Here is a 20,572-nt window from a genome sequence, read left to right as displayed (position 1 = left end):
AATCATTTAAATATCAAATTAAAATTTAAACGAAATAAAATACCATAAATGCCAAATTAAAATTTAAAAATAAATAAACATCATGCTCAAAAATAAAATATTTTTAGGGGTGTTACATCCTCCCCTCCTTACAAAAATTTGGTCCTCCAAATTTAAAAAAGATTAAAACAATTCGGGATGCTAATCCCACATTTCTTCTACGAGTTCCAACGTGGCTTGATCGGGGGTGTGGTGTTGCTAAAACACCTTGACCATCAGAAACCTTTTATTCCTCATAACTTTCTCCTCTCGATCGAGGATCTCGATAGGATACTCCATATAGGTCATCCCCATATTGATTGAGAGTCGCTGGTATTAAATGATGTGAGAAGGATTTTGGTGGTACATCATTAACATGGAGACATGGAAGACATCATTTAGACCCATGAATTCCAGGCACAAAGCAACACGGTAAGGCATAGGGCCAACATGTTCCAATATCTCGTAAGGTCCCATAAAACATGGACTTAGTTTTCCTCTTTTCTCATACCATATTTTTTCCGTGTACAGAAAGACCTTGAGGAAAACATGATCATGTACAGTGAATTCTAAGTCCTTCCTCTGATTGTCTGCGTAGCTCTTTTATCGAGTTTGGGCGGTATAAGATTCTTAAGGATTGTAGCGATCTTGTCTATGGTTTTGTGGATGAGATTCACTCCTTAAAGATGTCTATTCTCAACTTCATTCCAACAAGTAGGTGATCGATATGGCTTACCATAAAAGGCTCCATATAGAGCCATAATAATACTGGAGTGATAGCTATTATTGTAAGCAAATTCCTCTAATGGTAGATGCTAGGCACAAATACAACAAAAATCCAGTACACAAGTGTGTAGCATATCCTTCAGTGTCTGAATGGTCTGTTCAGACTAGCCATCAATTTATGGATGGTACACAATGCTGAAGTAAAGGCAAGAGCTTCGAGCTTCTTGGAAGCTTTCCCAAAAACAAGAATTAAAGCGAGGATCCCTGTCGAACACTACAGAAGCTTGAACACCATGAAGCCTAATAATTTCCTCAAGGTACAAATAAACCAACTTGCTAATTGAATCAGTAGTCTTAACTGCAAGGTAGTCAGTTGATTTGGTCAGTCTGTCAACAATAGCCCCAATAACATTCCAAGATGAATTAGTTCTAGGCAATCCAGTAACAAAGTCTATAATCACATGCTCCCATTTGCACTCCAGGATGGGGAGACATTGTAGAAGACCACTAGACCTCTGATGTTCCACCTTGACCTGTTCGAAACTGACACATTTGGAGACAAAGTCAATTATATCATTTTTCATACCTGGGCACAAAAACTGGTGCCTTAAATCCCGATACATCATTATACTTCCTAGTGATAGACAACCTGGATGCATGGGCTTCCTTCAGAATGTCCAACTTGAGTTCGGGATCAGTAGACACCCATACTCGATCTTAGAATCAGAAGAGTCCATCATCTATCATCCTGAAGTCATGAGGTTCCTCTAATCTAAACTCATCTATTTTCTTTAAAATCTCGAGATCCATAGGCTGGAATTCCCAAATTCTCATTAAGAGAGTGAGCTAGATCTGAATTTGGGCAAGGTACGTGCCGTCAACATAATTATTTAAATGGAGGTCCTAAATTATCTTAAGCATCCTCCAACCAAAAACCATTATTTGTGCTAATAATGTTGAATTCTTCCTGCTAAAGGAATCTGTAACTACATTACCCCTATTTAGGTGATATACAATTCTACAGTCGTAGTCGTTCAGGAAGTGCATCCAACATCTCTGTCTCATGTTTAATTCCTTGAGAGAAAATAAGTACTTTAAACTCTTTTGATGCGTATAGATCTCAAAAGTATGATTTTATAAGTAAAGACGCCATATCTTGAGGGCAAAGACTATGGTAGGAAGTTCAAGGTTATTAGTGGGGTAGTTCTATTCACATGGCTTCAATTGCCTATAACCATATGTAACTACTTGACCATGTTGCATGAGCACACATCCAAAACCAACATGAGACACATCACAATACACCTAAAATTGACCGATATTGTCAAGAAAAATCAACACCAGAGCAGTGGTAAGTCAACGCTTGAGTTTGATAAAACTTTTTTCACAACTAGGGTCCTAGTAGAAGACAACGTTCTTTCTGGTGAGATGAGTCAAAGGGGCAATAATGCAGGAAAAACCTTCGATGAAGTGATGATAATATCCTACCTAGCCCAAAAAGCTATGGACCTCAGTGACATTGGTTAGCTAACTTGAATTTATCACTACCTCGACCTTCGAGGGATCCATAGAAACACCATCAGTAAAAACAACATGACCAAGGAAAAAGATCTGGTCTAACTAAAATGAGCAATTACTGAGCTTGGCATAAAGCTTGTACCATCTAAGACTTTTCAGAACTTGAGTTAGATAGACAACATGCTCTTGATGGTTCTTAGAGTATATTAAGATGTCATCAATAAAAACAATGACGTATTAATCTAGTGAAAGCTTGAAAATTTAGCTCATGAGATCCATGAACACCGTATAAGTATCGGTTAACCCGAAGGTCATGACCCTAAATTCAAAGTGGCCATACCTACAGCGAAACACCATCTTATGAATGTCTTTTACTATAGCCCTCAACTAGTAACATAGCTTGACCTAAGATCAATCTTAGAGAAGACTAATGGACTTTGTAACTTGTCGAATAGGTCGACAATATGGGGTAAAGGATACTTATTTTTTATTGTGACTTGATTGAGCTCCCTGTAATTAATGCACAACCTGAGAGTTCCATCATTTTTCTTGAAAAATAAGATTAGAGCACCCCACAGAGAATGACCTAGTTTGATAAACCTTTTTTTCTCAATGTTGCAATCTAACGTTCCAACTTTTGATGTTTTGCTTGGCCAATCTGATAAGTGGCCTTGGAACTAAGCTGTCCCTAGAACTAGGTCGATGGAGAACTCGATCTCCCACCTGGGTGGCAGACCTAGAAGCTCCTCAAGAAAAACTTATGGGAAGTCATAAATGATAAGGATTGTTTGTGTGACATCCCGATACCTGGTGGTAAAGGAAGTCTAATAATAGAACAAATATGAGTGTATGAATAATAAATATATATAAATTCAGTGGAAGATCACATCCCTTATAAAAATATTTTAAGTCTGAATATACTTGAGGTAAAAAAGTGGCTACCAAAATACATATCTATAAGACTACAATAGAGAGCCACTTTCTCCATTAGAAGATGTATTAATCAGAGTGTAGATAGACAGTGCACTCAACATCCTTTTAAAGATCTGCGAACGGGTCCAAACACACCTCAATGGTTAACTCATCAAGTGGGTTGTGCTTTCTATATTATCTGAGGGGGCATGGATTGGGGTGAGTTCCAATTAAATCAGTAAGGAAAATGGTATTTAAAGGACATCACTAAGGTTTAAAGGATTATCAGATTTCATATACATTATCAATATAAAGTATAGTAACTATGACATCTCCAATATTAAAATATAGTATAAAGGTGTCAAATACAGAAACAAATTAGGAGTGCATTAAGATAAATTATATGAAAGAAGAATGAATATATTACAATCCCTTACATTATAAAATTTTGAGTTCCAAATCTTATAATATTGAGGCAATAAAAATATATACAAGCCTCTCCAAATGTTGACTAATCAGAGTATGGAAAAAAACATGCACTCGTAACGATTTATGGATCCATGGGATCCTCAAAGGCTTCAACGGGTAAGTCAACGAACGATTCCTCACTATCATCCTCATCTGGGAAGGGCATAGAAAGAGGTGAGTTCCATAAACTCAGTAAGGAAAATAGTATTTAAACAACATTACTAAGATTTTAAAGGTTCATTAAATTAAAATCGTACCATTAATCGCTTACTGTCGCGTGGTAATATCATGAGTTCATTTCAAATATAAGAAAATATTTTTATTTAAATAGAAAAATGTTAACATCAAGACAATCATATCATGGTCATAATCACATCATGCATAAAATAGAAAAAAATCAAATAAATCATGTTATGACTTATTTTCATCTTTTACTTATTCTTCGCGCGAAGCCGTTTTGACTTATATCTATTGAGGGCAATACAGATTTTCGACTATCACTGTGGAATGACCAAGTTCATTTTATTTTTATCACATTTATGGCTTGCTAAACCACAACACATTTACGACTTGTCGAACTATGACACGTGCCAACCACAGTGGTCCTACATGTAAACTATAGTAACGGTCGTACAATGCCATAATGACCTCTACAATCATATCGTGTAACTGCTCTCATCAGAGGGTATGCCCTCATTCACAGGGAACGGTCCTCTCACGTCTTTTCATACTAGATGGGGGAGAAATAAAATCCCTCAAAGATAAAATACCTAACGGATCATATTAATTAAAATGTCATGCATACATACTAAATTGTTCATTTCACATGCTTGTCAAATAATATCACGCTTGATGAATAAAAATATCAACATATCATTTCTCATCATATCATCATAATCATATCATTTGTTCATTTTATTTAGCATTAAAAGGTTACCAATCATGCAAATATCATAGAACTTATACACAAATGTATTTTTAGATTTTTTAGCAAAACTAAGCATGCATCATACTATTTCATTTATGAATCTAAAAAATACTCCTTAGAACGTACGAATAAATACCAAATTTCTCTTACTAAAAGCCTGCAGTTTTCCTATGCTCTTCTTTCCTCTCATCCTTTCTCTCTAACTCTCTCTCTCTCTAAAACTACTTTAGTGAGTAAAAATGAAGAAGTGGTGAGGAAATGGTGAGGAGGGCATCCATATTTATAGCAAAATTATACCGTTGGATTTTCACCAAGTGGAGCAAATCCATGAGGAGAGAGGGAGAAAAAAGTTATCCAACGCGACGCGATGACTGACTGACAGCGACAACATGACAGAGATGTAACAACAACATGAGGGCCGAGGGCGCGACAACCAAGGGATGGCACACACCTCTAAATCGGTAGTGGCAAGTCAACCGAACGGCGATGCACGCCCCCAAAGGACAATGCACACTACTAAAAGGGCAGCAAGTGCTACCCAAGGGCAGTGCGTACGGAGCCACGCGCCATCTGCACGATCTGTGCCCTACCCGAATTGGGAAAAAAATTTCCCACAACCTTTCTGTGGGATTTTTTCACTGTTTTCTTCCTCCATTTTTCCTAAAATTTTAAAATTAATGATAAATTGAAATAATAAGTGAATAAAATAAACTTTAATTTAAACCCAAATCATATAGAAATTAAAATATAAACTTAAATAGTTAACAATCTTAGGGCCCTAATAAATAGAGGTTTTATACAATATTTTAAGCAAAAAGTTTCTGGGGTGTTATACCAACTTACCTCTCAATCTTGTCATAGACCATGATTTCTTTAAAATATTTTGAAAACATTGCTTTAAATTTAAAGAGATTAGTGACATTTTAATCAGAGTAGTACAATAATAAGAACTTAAGAGGCAATTGTAACACCTCACTCACTATTGTGCTTAATTTGTATTTGAAAAACCCTATTTATTCGGGTCTTAAGGGCAAACTGAGCTCATTTATTCCGCAACTTATTATCGTGAATGGTAAATTATGTCGATTTTTATTTATTTTGATTTTATTTAATTTTATTTAATTTTATCTAATTTTATTTTGATTTAATTATTTAATCATAATTATTTTTTGAAATAAACAATTTTCAAAAAAATTGAAAAAAGGGGGAAAAAATCCCACGAGAAAAAGTCCCCTAGGAGGGGGGCTGCCCACACGGGCACTCGTGCGCTGTGCATGCACGACAGGCGCAAGACATGCGCACAGTGCGCACATTCCATCGCGTGCAGTGTGGTGGATAGGCCAGCGTGCACGTCTTGTCGCGCATAGGTTGGAACCATCTGCGCGCGTCAAATCACACGTGGACAGCCAAGCGCTACACACTATGTGCATGCCATTCACGCAAGCAAGCTCCTGCACACGGTAGGGTAAACCGGTGGCTGCAGGCTAGGTCTACAACACACGCCTAGTGGGTGAGGCCACTTGAGTAGCGTGCCATCACTTGAGGTGTTGTCGCCGATGGAGGAGGTCTTTTTCCTCTATTTTTCTTACCAAACATCTTTTTACTCTCTCTCTTCACTGAATTTCTCCATTTTGTGCAAATCTAATGGCCCTTAGTTTTTATAAATAGTGACCCTTCCTTCCCTTTTCTCCTCACTTCCATTCTTCCACCTTTCAAAAGTTAAAGAAAGAGTGAGAAAGAGAGAGAGAGAAAGAGAGTGATCTAGAGAGAGAATGAGAAGAAAAAACAGTGTAGAAAGAATTATCAAGGTTTTGGTAAGGAATTTAGTATTTCTTTAAACGTCTTAAGAGGTATTTTTTAGACAAAAAAAGCGATTAAATTGATAATTATGTAATTTTTCCTGTTTTGCATGCTCTATGTTAGTAGGCTTAATAAGTTGAATTGTTCTTGATTTCATGCATACTATGTGAGTTATAGACACTTGATGATTTGTATGTAATTAAAATAATATAAAACTGATAAATATATCTGGAAAATAAAAGAACAAAAAAAAAGAGATTAAATTGATAATTATGTGATTTTTCCTATTTTGCATGCTCTATGTTAGTAGGCTTAATAAGTTGAATTGTTCTTGATTTCCAGCATGCTATGTGAGTTATAGACACTTGATGATTTGCATGTAATTAAAATAATATGAAACCAATAACTTTATCTGGAAAATAAAAGAACAAAAAAAAAAGAGAAAAGGAACGAAGCATGAATTGTCCTAAGTATGTACCTGTATTGACATGCATAATGCATCAAGTATCTCGTTAGGCTTTTTATCTCTGGTTTGGAAAGATGTAAGAGGACTGTTCCCTATGGATGATGGCGTACCCCTTGATGAGAGTGGTAACGAGAATATCTGTAAGGGGTCACCTTTGGCTAAGTACAATCATACCCATAGAATATCTTATAGGACCACTATAGTTGGTACGGCCATGATCATAGATCGTACCATGGTTTGGTAAGCCCAAAATGTGCTTGAGCAAATTTTCGTTATCTATATCTGATCTGGTCATTCCACAAGGGTAGTCAGAAATTTGTATATCCCTTTAGAGATGGAAGTCATAATGACTTTGCGAAGTATGACATGAAAATTAGAGCATTTCATGAATTATTTGATTTCCTCTATTGTTAGGTATGTTGTGTGTTTTATCTTGATTGTTGACTATAACGTGATATTTTTCTTTAATAAATAAATTATTTTCATAAGGCAAGATAGGTCTACGAGATAATCAAATGGTAAGTGTTTATATTAGAATTATACACCTTTTAAAACCTTATGATGTTAGCTAAATACTATTTTCCTTACTGAGCATATAAAACTCACTCTTTTCATGCCCCCCATATGAGGAAGATAATGAGGAACCGTCAACTGACCTACCCATTGAAGTTTATGAAGATCCCATGGATTCACAAATCTTGAGTGCATGATCGTCCCCACATTCTGATGAGTCCAACAATATAATGATAGAAGTGGCCCTCTTTTATATTTTCACATTGTATTTTGTAGCCACTTCTAGCCTCAATTATATATATATGTAAGGGATTTGTATTAATTTGCTCCGCTGCATATAATTTTTATCATGCAATCCTAATGTATTTCTTTATCTGACACCCACATGTTTTAATTAGCATCTGGGATGTCATAGCAATTTTGTAGAGAGTAGTTGAACTAACTAAGAATATAGTAATAATTGAACAATAAATACATGTGCTCACCGAATTAGAATTACACTACCATGCATGGATCCTAAATTAAGAGTGTCAATAAATAGTCTGATTATTTTATGTATTTCATAAATCTTCACACGAAGTTGTCCTAACTTATATCAACTGGGAGCAGAAGGGATTCCCAACAAATTCAGAATAAGAGTGCATGATAAAATTTATGCAGCGGAACAAAATCCTTACAAATATATATGAGTTCTAATACATATATATACTGAGAGTAGATTTGGCTAGAAAATACAAAACATAAGGGGCCACTTCTTTCACTATATTATTAGACTCATCAGAGTGTGGGGACGATCATGCACTCAGACTTGTGGATCCATGAGATTCTTATAGACTTCTAAGGGTAGGTCAATTTCTGTTTCCTCACTTTCTTCCTTATCAGGGGGAACATGGAAAGAGTGAGTTCCATCTGCTCAGTAAGAAAAATAGTATTAAATTAACATCGTAAGATTTCAAAAGTTAATTATTTTATCTTATTTTTTAACTTCCTCGTTTACTTATCTCACATTATGAAAAACTATTTATTTGTTAAGAAAATAATATGTTAACACAGAACATCAAACATACATTATGCCAAATAATAGAGAAAACTAAATAAATCATGAAATGCTCAGATTTTCGTGTCATGCTTCGCGAAGTCGTTATAACTTTCATCTCTGATGGCATATACAAATTTCTAACTACCCAAGTGGAATGACCAAGTCAAATACAGATACGACAATTTGCTCAAGTCTATTTCTGACTGGCCAAACTATGGTACGATTTATGACCATGGTCATAAGTCATAGTGGCTGTAACAGATATCTACAGTCATGACATTACTTAGCCACGAGTGACCCCTATAGATAATGTGACATCACTCTCGTCAGGGGGTACGCCGTCATCCATTGGGAGCGGTCCTCTTATATCTTTCCAGACTAGATAGAGGAGGGGAAAATAGATACCCCGAAGGGCAAGGGGAACAAATTCCTCTCAGAGATAAAAAGTCTAACGAGACACTTGATGCAACATGCATGTCAATACAGATACACTTCAAACCATACAGGCTTCATTCCACTTTCTCTTTTTTTTTCTTTTCTTTTATACTTTTTACTGTTACCGATTATATATTATATGCAAATTCATCAAGTGTCTGCAATTCATATAGCATGTTTGATAACAAGAACAATTTGACTCATCTGAACACCAAGGAATAAAACCAAACAAATTAACAATCATATTAAATTAGTTTATCTAACAATACTCCTTAAGACGTCGAAAGAAATGCTAGATTCTTTATCGAAATCTTGATGTTTTCTCCCTCACAGTTCTCATTTCTTTCTCTTCTTCTCTCACTAGACTACTATTTTTCTCTCTCTAAACTTTTAAAAATAGAAGAAAGTAAGTGTGGAGAGGAAGGGAAGGGGGAGGGCAATTTTTAAAATTTTAAAACTGTTGGATTCGTGTCAAGTGGAAAAATTCGATGAATAGAGAGGAGAAAAAGATGTTTGACACAAAAAATGAGGGAGGATGGCCTCCTTTGCCACCAGTAACACGCTGCACGAGGTGGCAGTGATTCGACCGACGCACTACAGGCTATCCTGCAGGTGCACAGGCCTCCTACCGCGTGTGCAGGCCTACTTCACACAGAGCTTATCTGTGCAGGCCTGCTACGCGGATGGCGCGTGCGACACCTATCTGCACGCGATGTGATGTGCAGATGGCCTACCTGTGAATGACAGGACAAACGCGTAGGTCTCGACCCCACATCGTGCGTGTGGAGGGGACGTGCGTGCTATGCGTATTATGTACACATCCCATGCATGCTTGCGTGCAAATGGGACGTGTGAACTGTGCGCAAGTGTGACCACTTTGTGCTCATGCATACCCGTACGAGCAACCAGCCTTATCGTAGGATTTTTCCCGCAGGATATTTTTTTCCGTTTCGCCATTTCCTGATTTTCTTCTAAATTTTCATTTTCAATTTAATTTAATTAAATTAAAATCATTTAAAATAAAAATTAAATAAATAAAAATGAACCAAAATCACAAATCACAATAAATGTTAAATAACGTAAATTAATTAAGTTCAAAGCGGCCAAAGGCCCGAATAAATAAAGTTTTTAAATCATTTTAGCACAGTGATAGGCGGGGTGTTATAATTACCACGGTCCTGCTTCACCATTGTGGCTGCTACAGATGAGAACACGAATCCACTCTCATCAAATGGAACGCTCATACCATTCACAAGGAGTGGTTCACCAACGTCTTTTCAAACTTAGATATGGATATAAGGGTAGAGACATAACAGAAACCCCCTAGTGATAACGATCCAATAGAATTTTTTATTATTTTACTTACTTTATAATTTCACATTCTTGAACAATGATGCAATCCAATAAGATTTAATAACTAATCCCGGTCTACAAAGGCCTTTATACTCGAACTTTGCCATCAGGTCATTCTCTAGAGCTGGGGCCCGAAGGTAATATAGAGGGCCAAGTTTATACATTCATGTCATTTTATTTCAAAGATTATAATAAGCATTTTGACAACTAAATCACATAGTCATGCAAAAAACATTCAATTTTAAATCACTATTCACTTTTCATGTATTAAAACGAATCAACAATCATTATTAGTTTTTTGAGATCGTAACGGGGAAGGATGGAAAGGTATCCTTAATGATTCTTAAATCGTAAATAATTTCAAACTCCCGATCTTCCTATTCCTCACTCAATTCTCTTAGTTTTAGGAGAATGAAGAGAAAGTGAAAAATTGTGAGGAAAATGAAGGGGAAAGAAGGTTTAAATAGGAAATTTGGGTAAATAGAGGTTGTCAAATAGCATGGACATGACAGCGCGAGTAGCATACACACATGCAGGCGTAAGAATTCCCACGAGCTCATGGTTTTTTCCCACAGTTTGTAGGTTTTACAGGAATCCCCCCCCCCCCCGACCATTTTTCTGTTGTTTTACTTCTTTGGAAATTTTCCCCATTACATAAAAATAAACTAATTTCATAAACAAATAAATATAATGTTACGTAATATTTAAATGTCAAAAAACCAAAATCTCTGTAAATCAGTTCAATTTAGACAAAAAAAAATAAAGTTTTTAAAACTACAATATCTGGATATGCATATTCTAGGATGTTACAATCTTTCCCCCTTTACAAAAAATTTGGCCCTCCAAATTTGAAGTTTAAGAGGACAAATTTAAAATAATTCAGGATACTTATCTCGCATTTCATCTTTTAATTCCCACATAGCTTCCTTGGGAGTGTGATGTTGCCATAATACCTTAACCATAAGGATTTTGTTGTTCCTCAGAACTTTATCAATTCGATCCATGATCTTAACAAGATATTCTGAATAAGTCATGTTTGAGTGAACAGGAGTATGCTGGTGTGGGATCAGGTGGCGTGCATTATAGTGGTACCTTCTAAGCATGAAGACATGAAAAACATCATGTGTGCCTACAAATTCTAGGGGTAAGCTAATCTAGTATGCCCCAGGATCTATACGCTCTAAAATCTCAAAAGGTCCCCTAAAGCAAAGACTCAACTTTCTTCTCTTCTAATACCTCATTGTCCCTTTGTATGAAAAGACCTTGAGAAAGGCATATTCATCAACAGTGAAATCCTAATGATTTTCGCCGGTTGTTGGCATAATTCTTTTGTCTACTTTCGGTGGTGAAGAGGTTTTTACAGATAATAGCAACTTGTCAATTATTTTCTGGACATAATCTGCTTCTGGGAGCTATTGGTTCCCAACGTCATTCTAGTAAGTAGGGGATTGGAAAGGCCTACCATAAAGAGCCTCGTATAGAGCTACGCCAATACTAGAGTGCTAGTTGTTATTGTAGGCAAACTCAGCAAAAGGTAGATGTTGGTCCCAACTACAACCAAAATCTAAAACACATGCTCGTAACATGTCTTCCAATGTTTAAATGGTACGCTTAGATTGTCCATTAGTTTGGGGATGATAAGTAGTGTTAAAGTAGAGATTGGAGCCAAGAGCTTTCTAAAAGCTTTTCCAAAAATATGAGGTAAAATGAGGATCTCGGTCTGAAACCACAGAAGCTAGAACACCATGGAATTTGATAATCTCATTAACATATTGTTTGGCTAACTTACTAGTTTATTCCATAGTCTTAATTGTTTTACAAAATGGGTGGATTTGGTTAATCTATCAATAATGACCCAAATTGTTTTACGGTATGAGCTCGTCTTTAGCAACCCAGCGAAAAAGTCCATAGTCATCTACTCTCATTTCCATTCTGAGATGGGCAGACCCTGTAGAAGACCACTGGGTCTTTAATGTTTTACCCTAATCCTTTGGCAAGTGAGGCATCAAGAGACAAATTCAATAATATCCCGTTTCAAACTAGGGCACCAATAGAAATGCCTCACATCCTGGTCGATCTTGGTACTCCCAAGGTGGATGGATAGTTTAGATGTGTGAGTTTTCTTTAGGAGATCTAGTCTGAGTTCGAGGTCACTTGGTACCCATACTTAGTCTCAAAACTGATAAAGTCCATCATTAGTTATTAAATAATCATGATGGTCTTTGTTTGCAAACTTGTCTTTATTTTTTTAAATTTTTTGATTTATGGATTGAGCTTCCCAAATTATAATGAAGAGATTGGGTTAGATCCGAACATGGGTGAGGTATACACCATCACCAAAATGGTTTAATCAGAGACCCTAGATTGTCTCGAGCATCTTTCAACTAGAGACCATTATTTGGGCTAACATTACAGAGTTTTTACAACTAAGGAGATCTGCAACTACATTACCCTTATGACGCAGGAGGGTATGGGGAGGATCAAATCTACTACTAAGACCCACTCAATGTATGCAATATCGAAACGATAACCACCTAAAACAAAACCCGTCCCTTTAATTGAATCCACAATCCTAAAAGAAAAGCAAAAACAAATACTAGAAAAAATAAACAAGGAAAGGAAAAACGCCATGGACTTACTGATAAGTTGATCCCCGCTCCTTAGCTCAACAAGAATTCTGAAGAGTCTTGCTTCTCAAAAAACTTGAAGAAGCTAATTTAAAAAAAAAATGCTAAAAGAAAGAAAAGTTGAAGCTCTCAAGAATTCTCTCTAATTTATTCTCAAATGTGTGTTTTACATCATAGGGGCAAAGGTCTATTTATAGTTTTTTCGAGTAATCTAAATGAGTACAAAAATCTTGAGATAATTAATAAAATATTATCCTAGATAAAATTCTATCTTAATATAGGATAAATACAAAATAAAATAATTATTTTATCCCAAATAAATTAATCAAATAATCCTAAGGGATAGACTTATATTAAAATAATATTTAATTTAAATTCATATAAAAAAATGTGGAAATTAGTTTTAACACATGGGTATTTAAAAAATGGGTCCCAAGCCTTTTTAGAAGGGTTTTAAAATAAAATAAATATTAAATAATATTTTAAAATAAAGGAAAAGAGGGGTCGGCCTGTCCACGCGCGTTGCGCGAGAGAAAGACTGCAGGAGTCACGGGCTAGCGGCTTGGGCTATTTTGTTGGGCCATCTGTGGGCCCGTTCGCATGGGATGCACGTGTTCGGCCCTTGGGCCTGCATGCGCATAGTTGGTTCTGCACTGACCTAGAGGGCCACGTGTACGGGCACTTCTAGGCACTCGTGTGTGCGGTCCGTGCATTTTCAGGGACCATGTGGGCTTGGCCACATGTTCAACACACGTGTAGGCCTCCTTAACTGTGTGTGGGCCTCCAAATCTTTACTCTAAAAAGGCTATCTATCTTTAGTTTTCCTGCAGAGTATAAGGTTTCCCTGACTTCCTTACCACCAGACCGGGGAACACCATTGGATGTGCAGGCCAAGTATCCTGTACATGCATTGCAACGCATGTGTACCCAAACCCATACTACATTTTGGCTTTTGTCTTAGGTCAGGATTTTCAGATCGAGTTGTTCCTTGGCAATAAGGCCTATTACCATCTGAGTTTCTAGTACCTTCTAGTGCTATTTTTTCCTAGGGCGGGAACTATGTCTGATGGATTTAGCCTCGCTGTTTGATACTTGGTCAGGAATAGAGTAACTTGGAGTATCGTTGCCTAACAATTATTTTCTCTCGTTTCTTAAAAGCTTATCAGTACTTGCTCGCTTCCTACACTCCTCTAGTTTAGGTGTGTTGTCAGCAGGTATTGCATCACTTTACCTGGATGATATAAGATCTTGTAGTCGTAGTCGTTCAAAGGTCTATCTAGCGTCTCTACCTCATATTTTAACTCCTTTTGAGAGAATAGATACTTCAAAATTTTGTGGTCGATATAGATTTTAAAAGTCTATCCATACTAATAACAACGCCATACCTTAAGGGCAAATATTATAGCGACAAGTTTAAGATCGTGAGTGGGCTAGTTACACTCATGGGACTTCAACTATCTAGAATCATTAGCTACAACCTGAATATGCTGCATGGGTACACATCCAAACCCAACATGGGATGTGTAACAGAAAACTTGGAATTGACCTGTATTGTTGGGAAGGGTTAAAACTGGTGTGGTGATGAGTCGACATTTAAGTTTGACAAAGCTTTCTTCACATCTGAGGTCCCAATAAAACATCACACCTTTCTTAGTGAGGCAGGTCAAGGAGGCGGCGATGCAAAAGAATCCTTGATGAAATGCTAAATATCCCACCAGTCCCAAGAAGCTATGGATTTCTGTAACATTAGTCTGTTGGCTCCAATTGATTACAGCCTCAACTTTTGAGGGTCAACATAAACTCCCTTCCCAAAAATTATGTGATCGAGAAAAGTGATCTGGTCTAACCAAAATGAATACTTGTTGAACTTGGCATAGAGACAATGTTGTCTCAGAGTATTTAAAACTTGAGTTAGGTTGGTGACATACTCTTTAGAAGTCTTTGAGTACACCAGGATGTCATCAATGAAGACGATGACATTTTGATCCACCGCAGGTATGAAAATTCTATTCATAAGATTCATAAATACTGTAGGTGCATTAGTTAAGTCAAGTGACAACCTAGAATTCAAATTCGCCATACCTGCAGCAGAACACCGTCTTAGGAATGTCTTCGAACTTAACTCTCAATTGGTGATAACCCAACCTGAGATCAATCTTAGAAAAGACTGAGGCAGCCTATAGTTTGCCAAATAAGTCATCAATACGGGAGAAAGGGTGCTTAATCGTCACCTAGTTTAGTTTCGTGTAGTTGATACATAGTGTGAGGGTTCCATCCTTTTTCTTGATAAATAAAACTGGAGCTCCCCAAGGTGAATTGCTTGACCTGTTAAACTTATTTTGCCACAATGCTGAAATATGTTGTTCTAGCTTTGATAGTTTCGTTCAACCCATTCTATAAGTGGCCTTAGAAATAGGTTGCGCTCCTCGAATTAGATCAATGGAGAGCTTGATCTCTTGCCTGGATGACAAACCCAGCAGCTCATAAAAAAAACATCTGAAAAGTTACAGATGACAAGAATCATCTTTACTGATGCTCATAATCCATGTGCCTATGTATCACAGAAGTTAGGGAAGAAGAATAAACAAGATCAAATCTTTAAATTAAAACAAAGTAAATTTATCTAGCATATTATTAATATTTAAACAATAAATTGTTTAACAAACACATCCTTTCACAAACCTAGGGTTATTTCTTAATAGAGTGCAGTGTTATGGTCTTGTCACCGCAATTGATGACCGCTTGGTAGTTTTCTAGCCAGTCCATACCTTAGATTACATTGAATCCTGAGAAGTCTAAAAGAATGAGATTTATAGTTAATTCATTTCCTCACACCTTTACCTTATAGTTCTTGCCTACAACATAAGCTTCTAACAATCGTCTAAAAAGTGTCTCTAGTATTCAAGTTTGCCTTAAGGATTAGGTTTAAAATCTAAATTCTTTGTAAATGTACAAAAAATAAATGAATGGGAGGAACCTTTATAAATTAGAGTACAGACAAAAATATTGTGGATAGAAAGTGTACCCTAGATGATGGCTAGTGTTATTACTACACTAGGTCCATCTAAATGAAAGACTCAACCTTCAATGATTGATCTAGCAGGGTCCCCAGGTTTTTAGGGACAATCCTCCATAAAATGTTTGTTGCTCCCACATTTATAGCAAGCATTGCCTAAACTGTAACAGGACCGATTACCATAACTCTTCCCTTAATGTTGAAAAGGCTAGGTAGATTAAACAAAATTACCTAGTGGTAGAGGTTGGGCAGTAGTGGTGGAGGTGGGGCAGCAGTGGTGGCAAATACAGTCTTAGCTCTTTTGTTAGTATGATCATGACCAATCATCTTCCTGTTTTGTTGTTGTTGTGTCTGAACATGATTTACATGCCGATAATGGGCAGGAAGGAGTTCTTTAGCTAACTAAGCATGTTCAAGGACCTCAGTATAGGTATTAGTTTTTAACATGGCCACACGATCGAAGATATCTACTTTGAGACCCTTCAAAAAATTTTAAGCCTTTTCACTCTTAATAGCCATGATTTTAGGAGCAAAATAGGATAATTGTATGAACTTAGTAGCATACTTAGTAACGGTCATGCTTCCTTGTTGGAGATCTTGAAATTCCTCCTTTTTTTCTTGAACATAAACTAGAAAATATCTTTTAAAGAAAGCATCAATAAAATGTTCCCACGTGGTAAGGGTTAGCAAGGCATCCTTCTGAGATGCAACTAGTGTTTGGCCTCTCCAGTAAATATGAAGGCTATCAAGGGGGCATTCTACTCTTCAATGAGTTCTAGGACAAAGAAGAACTTCTCGATCTCCATTATTTGCGTAAGCTTTGCCCACAAGTTACCTGACGAGAAGTTTTTTGGTGGCGCTTTGCCACTTTGCAATTTGATTGCACTCACATTGGGTCTTGAATTTACCTCTATTTGAGAAGATTACCTTGGGACTCTAGCTTACTCATGGACGTTGCCAATTAGCTTACTTGGGTCTCTAAATTCTGAATGTTCACTCTTGTCTCATATTAGAATTTTGTGTGTTAGTAATATGAGATTTGACAATTTTCTTGAGGGACATACCTTATTTTGGAGGCATCTATTGTGGTTATTATTGAGGTGGCCTTGGTTAGTACTACTAGAAGTTTTATTGCCTTACTCTGTAACTAAAATTAGGGTGGTCCCTCCACCCTAAATTATGAGGGTTAGAGAAGGGATCATATCATCTTTGTGGTTGGTTTGGGAATCCTCCTATTGCGTTAACATGCTGTTGGTCATCTTCTTGTAGCATAGAGCACATGTCACTAGGATTTCAAGAATGTGCATAGATTTCACAAACTCTAGCCTATTGAGCATTTGTTGCATGTTTTGCACTAAAGTGGTTAGTTTTGAAATCTTAGATTCGAGAAAAGATATACTTATCTCATTCACCCTTCTTGGTGTGTCTTTCATGGTCTCAAACTATTGTGAGGTGACAGCCATGATTACTATCAAGTCTCTTGCTTGGTAAGGCGTCTTGTTCACTATGGCTCTACCACTAACTGCATCCAACATCCATCTTTTCGTGGGTAGTAGTCCTTCATAGACATAGTGTATGAGGGATTATTCTGAGATATCATGTTGAGGGCAACTTGTGCACAACCTCTTGAGTCTTTCTCAGTAATTATGAAGACTCTCTGAGTCTTTTTGCATGATGCAATATATTTCCCTCCTTATCCCAACAACTCTAGAAGCAGGGAAGAGTCTGTCTAGGAATAGCTTTACCATGTCTGTCCATGTGGTGATTGAGCTAGGAGGCAAGTACAACAACTAATCTTTGGCCATATCATCCAAAAAGAAGGGGAATGCTCTCAGTTAAAATTGTTCTTCATTCATTCTTTATGATGCTTGACCACATGACATGGAACTCTTTGAGCTACTTGTATGGATTTTCATTCTTTGAACTTCTGAACTTGGGTAACAAGTGGATTAGACCAGATTTTAGCTCAAACACCATGTCCAGATCTGGACAAGTGATGCAGAGTGGCTGCTAATTTGTAGGTAGTGATGTTAGTACTCTCAGTGTGCGTTTGTCGACTATCTACTCTGTTTCTACTTTGGGTTTGTTGGTTTTGCTATTTTTTTCAAAAATCGTGTTCTACTGACACATTTGTCTCTTCATCTTGGTCTATTTCCTTATACTTTTTGCAATTTTCTCGATTTTTAGATCATAAAGAAGAGGATCCTCATGATCAAACCTGGTCATAAAGTAGTTAAGTTAGTTTAACTTCAATTCCTCGACAAAAGTGCCAAAATTTGATGGTGTCGAATCCAACAAAAATAAATTCATATTCTAACAATAAATTAAGAACTATAGTAATTTTGAATAAGGTCAAATTCTCAGGGAATTATTAAGAACTAATATTCTCTTGTGGCCAATAATAAAAATGAACACTTGGGGGGTTTTTATTTTAGGATACAATTAATTAAAGTAAATCAATAAAGCTTTAAAATAAAAAAGCAAAAAATATTTTAGCAAGCAAATAAAGTAGTAGTATTGGTTTCAGTCACAGGATTGATTATCAATGCAATGATCATTCTCACCAACCTTCAATAAACCAGTTCTAGTTGAAGATTCTTGTAAAAACTAATCTTTCCTCAATTCTCAATTAGCCAAGAGATGCTCATTGATTAAACCTTGCTAATAGACAACCTCAAAGATGCTCTTAGAGTTTAGTTTACTAACAATATTGAGAGCTAGAAAGATTTTATTCTCACCAACAAACTCAACCATGTGGTTCATTTAGATTAGATCATATACCCTCTTAGTATGAACACTAAATTGCCACTAGCATAAAAACAACTTAAATTATTACAGATTCAAGATCTTGAATGATAGTATGTTACTACGTTGTATGCTGAACGAGCCCTGTTAAACGGACAACAAGTAACAATGGTAGTATGTGTAGAGAAATATATAAATACTAAAGTTTCAACAAGAATAAAAATAAAACAATTGGTTCTCACAATCCCAACTAAAACTTTAACTAAATCTCTAACTGGAAATTGTAATGTTTAGCTACTCATATTGAGCTTGATACACCAACAAAATAGTTTAAAATCAATTGAAGATATTATAGAGAAAAAGAATGATTAAGATGGATAAAGTTTGCCACTATTTTTTGGTTGTGGTTCCTCTCTGTTTTGCTTACTATTTAAAGGCCAAAGGTTGATCAGGGTTTCCTCTTGTGAAGATAGGGTATTTTTCATTGTGATATCAGCCTCCCTTTCTGATTTCCAAAATCACTCTCACTTGATTTTGTTTTCTGCCTCCAAGTAAGAATGACGTTATCTTTAAATTTGAGGGTATGCTTAAATACCAATATCTTTTGTTGTCGTTAGGATACAAGCCTTGCCCAAGGCTTGCCTATGTTTGAACTTATATCTACTACCACTATTAGGATGCAAGCCTTTCCCGAGGCATATACTCGAAATGATGACTGCTTCTGCATAAAGTCTGCTATGCGTACTACTTTTCTGAATTTAATATTATCTCTCAACCTGCATCAAAATAAGAAAAATCACCAAAATTAGGCAGTTAAAAGCTCATTATGCATTCAAAATAAGTGATAAAGATGTTATTTATGCGCACTATCAAGCTTGTTGTGCCACAAACACACCTTCTTGTACTAGCTGGGCAATGTTTTTCTTACTTGCACCCACTGATGGCAAGTCCTCCTTCTCATTACTACTCTCATGATCATTGATGATATACCTATCATCTTTGATTGTCATGGCGCATTGATTAGGACATTGGGATGCAATATGCCCAACTCTTAGACACTTGAAACACTTAATGGTGCTCTATCGAGTAACAAGTATCTTAGGATTATCTATTAGGTTGTTTAAGGATTGTTTTCCCTTACTGTCATCAACCTTCTTACCCTCAACCCTTTGAGTCCATCTCTGATTAGATTGAGTGGTGTTACTGACATACCCCCTATTGGTCCCTCTAACTTTCAATTTGTTTTAAATCTTGGTGACTTTGTGTTCTATTTCTTCCAGGTCAACATAGTTTTGTAGCTTAAGGATATTGGCGATCTCCTTGTTTAGGCCTTCTAAGAATTGAGCCATGGTGTCTTCTAGTCATTCGTCTTTTCTAGCCTAAATCATAGTTATTTCCATTTTTTTGTGATATTCTTCCACTGACTTGGAACCCTGAGGCAGGCATTAGAGCATCAGATTGATGTCCCAATTAAAGTAGGCTAACACAAAGTGTAATGACTCAGATTTTCTCTAGATAAATTTTTGTGTTTAATATGGCTATTTAAGCATATATAAGTATGCAAAGAGATGTAATAAGGTTAAGGACTAAGTTTCGAATCAAACGGAGAGAATATGGTGAAATTAGAGTAAAAAGAACCCCTCAAAAAGAAAACTTTCTCTCAAGGAGAAAAATGAGTCTCAAGGCTCAAGAATGCTTCTCGAGACTAGAACAACATTGTAGAACGTAAAAAGATTCTTTGGGAATATGAGAGAGTAATTGGAATAACAATCGGGAGAGAACTTCCCCATGTGAGGGAGGAAATCACCTGAGAAGCCCTAATTGACCCTTTGGGCTTGATTTGTGCCCCAAGACAACAAGACACAGAATTTGAGACTTATATTTGGCTACGGACTAGGAAAGACAATGAGAAAGAATACCCATATAAGAAAATTTGGGAGAAATAAGGCCAAACCCAAGAGACATGCACTTGGAGGGTAGTTTTGAGCTTTTAAGATTATTTGGGCCA

General features: G+C 36.5%; 1 protein-coding gene across 1 annotated transcript; it reads right to left on the bottom strand.

Annotated features, from left to right (window-relative positions):
- Window positions 1–920: 920 nt before the first annotated feature.
- Window positions 921–19,574, bottom strand: LOC148253016 (uncharacterized). Its single transcript, XM_088208516.1, has 4 exons — window positions 19,456–19,574; window positions 19,207–19,340; window positions 1,331–1,460; window positions 921–1,287 (listed from the first exon to the last, which is right to left on the bottom strand). Exons 1-4 carry the CDS (start codon window positions 19,572–19,574, stop codon window positions 921–923), a joined length of 750 nt encoding a protein of 249 aa, XP_088064642.1.
- Window positions 19,575–20,572: the final 998 nt, after the last annotated feature.

This window comes from Carica papaya, chromosome 7 (assembly GCF_054855325.1).
Source record: "Carica papaya isolate Zhongbai chromosome 7, ASM5485532v1, whole genome shotgun sequence".
In the NCBI taxonomy this organism is placed as follows: Eukaryota; Viridiplantae; Streptophyta; class Magnoliopsida; order Brassicales; family Caricaceae; genus Carica; species Carica papaya.
The sequence above is the reverse complement of the archived record's forward strand: the minus strand, read 5'-3'. Positions and strand labels throughout refer to the sequence as shown.

Bases quoted from the DNA above. Each gene is read 5' to 3' on its own strand.
- LOC148253016 (XM_088208516.1), bottom strand. From the start codon at position 19,574: ATGACAATCAAAGATGATAGGTATATCATCAATGATCATGAGAGTAGT. The intron at 19,341-19,455 runs GTTTGTGGCACA...ATTTTGATGCAG, and splicing joins CAGCTAGTACAAGAAGGTGT to GTTGAGAGATAATATTAAAT. The intron at 1,461-19,206 runs GCAAGCCTTGGG...TCTGATTCTAAG, and splicing joins AGATATAAGTTCAAACATAG to ATCGAGTATGGGTGTCTACT.